The 1,413-nt window shown below is 62.4% G+C and overlaps 1 protein-coding gene across 1 annotated transcript in view; it reads right to left on the bottom strand.

Moving 5' to 3' along the window:
* Window positions 1–649, bottom strand: part of CXCR4 (chemokine (C-X-C motif) receptor 4) — a 3,457-nt gene extending 2,808 nt beyond the window's left edge. Inside the window, exon 1 of the mRNA XM_014941137.1 lies at window positions 512–649. Within this exon, the coding sequence (XP_014796623.1) occupies window positions 512–550 (39 nt within the window). The 5' untranslated portion in view covers window positions 551–649. The remainder of the gene's footprint in view (window positions 1–511) is intronic.
* Between the last annotated feature and the right edge of the window lie 764 nt (window positions 650–1,413).

The following is a 1,413-nucleotide window of genomic DNA, read 5'->3' as shown; positions in this document are numbered from 1 at the left end:
GGGCCCGCCCCCCGCCGCTCCCGACCCCGGCGAGGTTAAGGCGGGCAGCCGGGGTAGAGGGATGCCGTTCCCCGGAGCCAGATCACTCCAAACTTCCTCGCTTCTTCCCCCCCACCCCGTCCCATCCCATCTAACTGCTCTCCCGGCGTTTTTCATCCTTTTACAAAGGCGCCCCGTGTCACTGCAACTGACGGCCAAGCAGCAAAGCCCCGAGGAAAGAAAGAAGCTGGGGGGGGGGCGGTCCGGCAGCGGCTGCAGCCGCAGCGAAGTCCGAAGCGCAGCAGCCAGACCCAGCAGCGGCGAGAGGTGAGGGCCCAGCCTTGGCCCCTTTGCGCCCCGCAGCTCCCTGGGGTCGCTGGGCAGCGCCCCCGGCCCCTGCTCCTCCGGGGCGACCCCCGGCCGAGGGGCACCCCGGGGCGACCTCCGGCCGAGGGGCACCTTTGTTGGCAAACATCAAGGGCGCACATGGGCGAGGGCGGCGGGGAGCGAGGGCTCAGCTCCCGGCACTTACATCCAGGCTGTCGAGGCTGTTGTCCATGCTCTGAGCCATCTAACGGTTCTGGGCTCTATCGACTTATCTTCTTCTTGTTGTTCTTGCCGCCGCCGCGCCTCTCCCAGCGCCGTCACCAGCAGCTGCACCAAACACACGCCCCGCTTCTTCTGGCGGGACGCGGCTCTTTATAAGTTCCCCGTCTGTCCCCCCCCACCCCGCCCCCGGCTCCTCCCCGGCGGGTGTCACCGGGCTCCGGGCGGGCGCCTGGGACCCGCTCTTTGTCTGCGGCCGCCGGGCCATGGGAACTGCACTTGCCCGACGGGCCCGCGGGGGCGTCGCTCCTCACGTGGGCATTTGCCACCCTCTGATCCATGCCTTCCTACCAACGGGGGTTTGAATTTCGCCTCAAGGAAGGGCTTTGAAGTGTGTTGTCCGGCCCCCGTGTTGCCATGGGTACCCCAGGCGAGCTCCGGGTGAAGCCTCTGGTCCAGGATGTCCATCACAGAAGAGGAGAGGTCCTGCAAACCCTTCAAAATACAGTCAGCTCAGTCCTCAGAGTTGTCTCTCATCCCTGCTGAGGACAGAGTGTACAGGGAGAGGCAGAATCATCGAATCATCTAGGTTGGAAAAGACCCTTGGGATCATCAAGTCCAACCATCAACCCTACTGGGACTGTTTAGTATGAGGAAGAGGAGGCTGAGGGGAGACCTCATCACTCTCTACAACTTTGTGAAAGGACACTGTAGAGAGGTTGGTGCTGGTCTCTTCTCACAGGTAATTAGTGACAGAACGAGAGGGAATGGCTTCAAGCTCCAACAGGGTAGGTTTAGATTGAACATTAGGAAAGAATTTTTCACTGAAAGAGTGATAGGGCATTGGAACAGGCTGCCCAGGGAGGGGGTGGAGTCACCATCCCTGGC

This window comes from Calidris pugnax, unplaced genomic scaffold, assembly GCF_001431845.1.
Source record: "Calidris pugnax isolate Ruff unplaced genomic scaffold, ASM143184v1 scaffold60, whole genome shotgun sequence".
NCBI classification, from domain to species: domain Eukaryota; kingdom Metazoa; phylum Chordata; class Aves; order Charadriiformes; family Scolopacidae; genus Calidris; species Calidris pugnax.
This window is presented reverse-complemented; position numbering and strand designations above follow the sequence as displayed.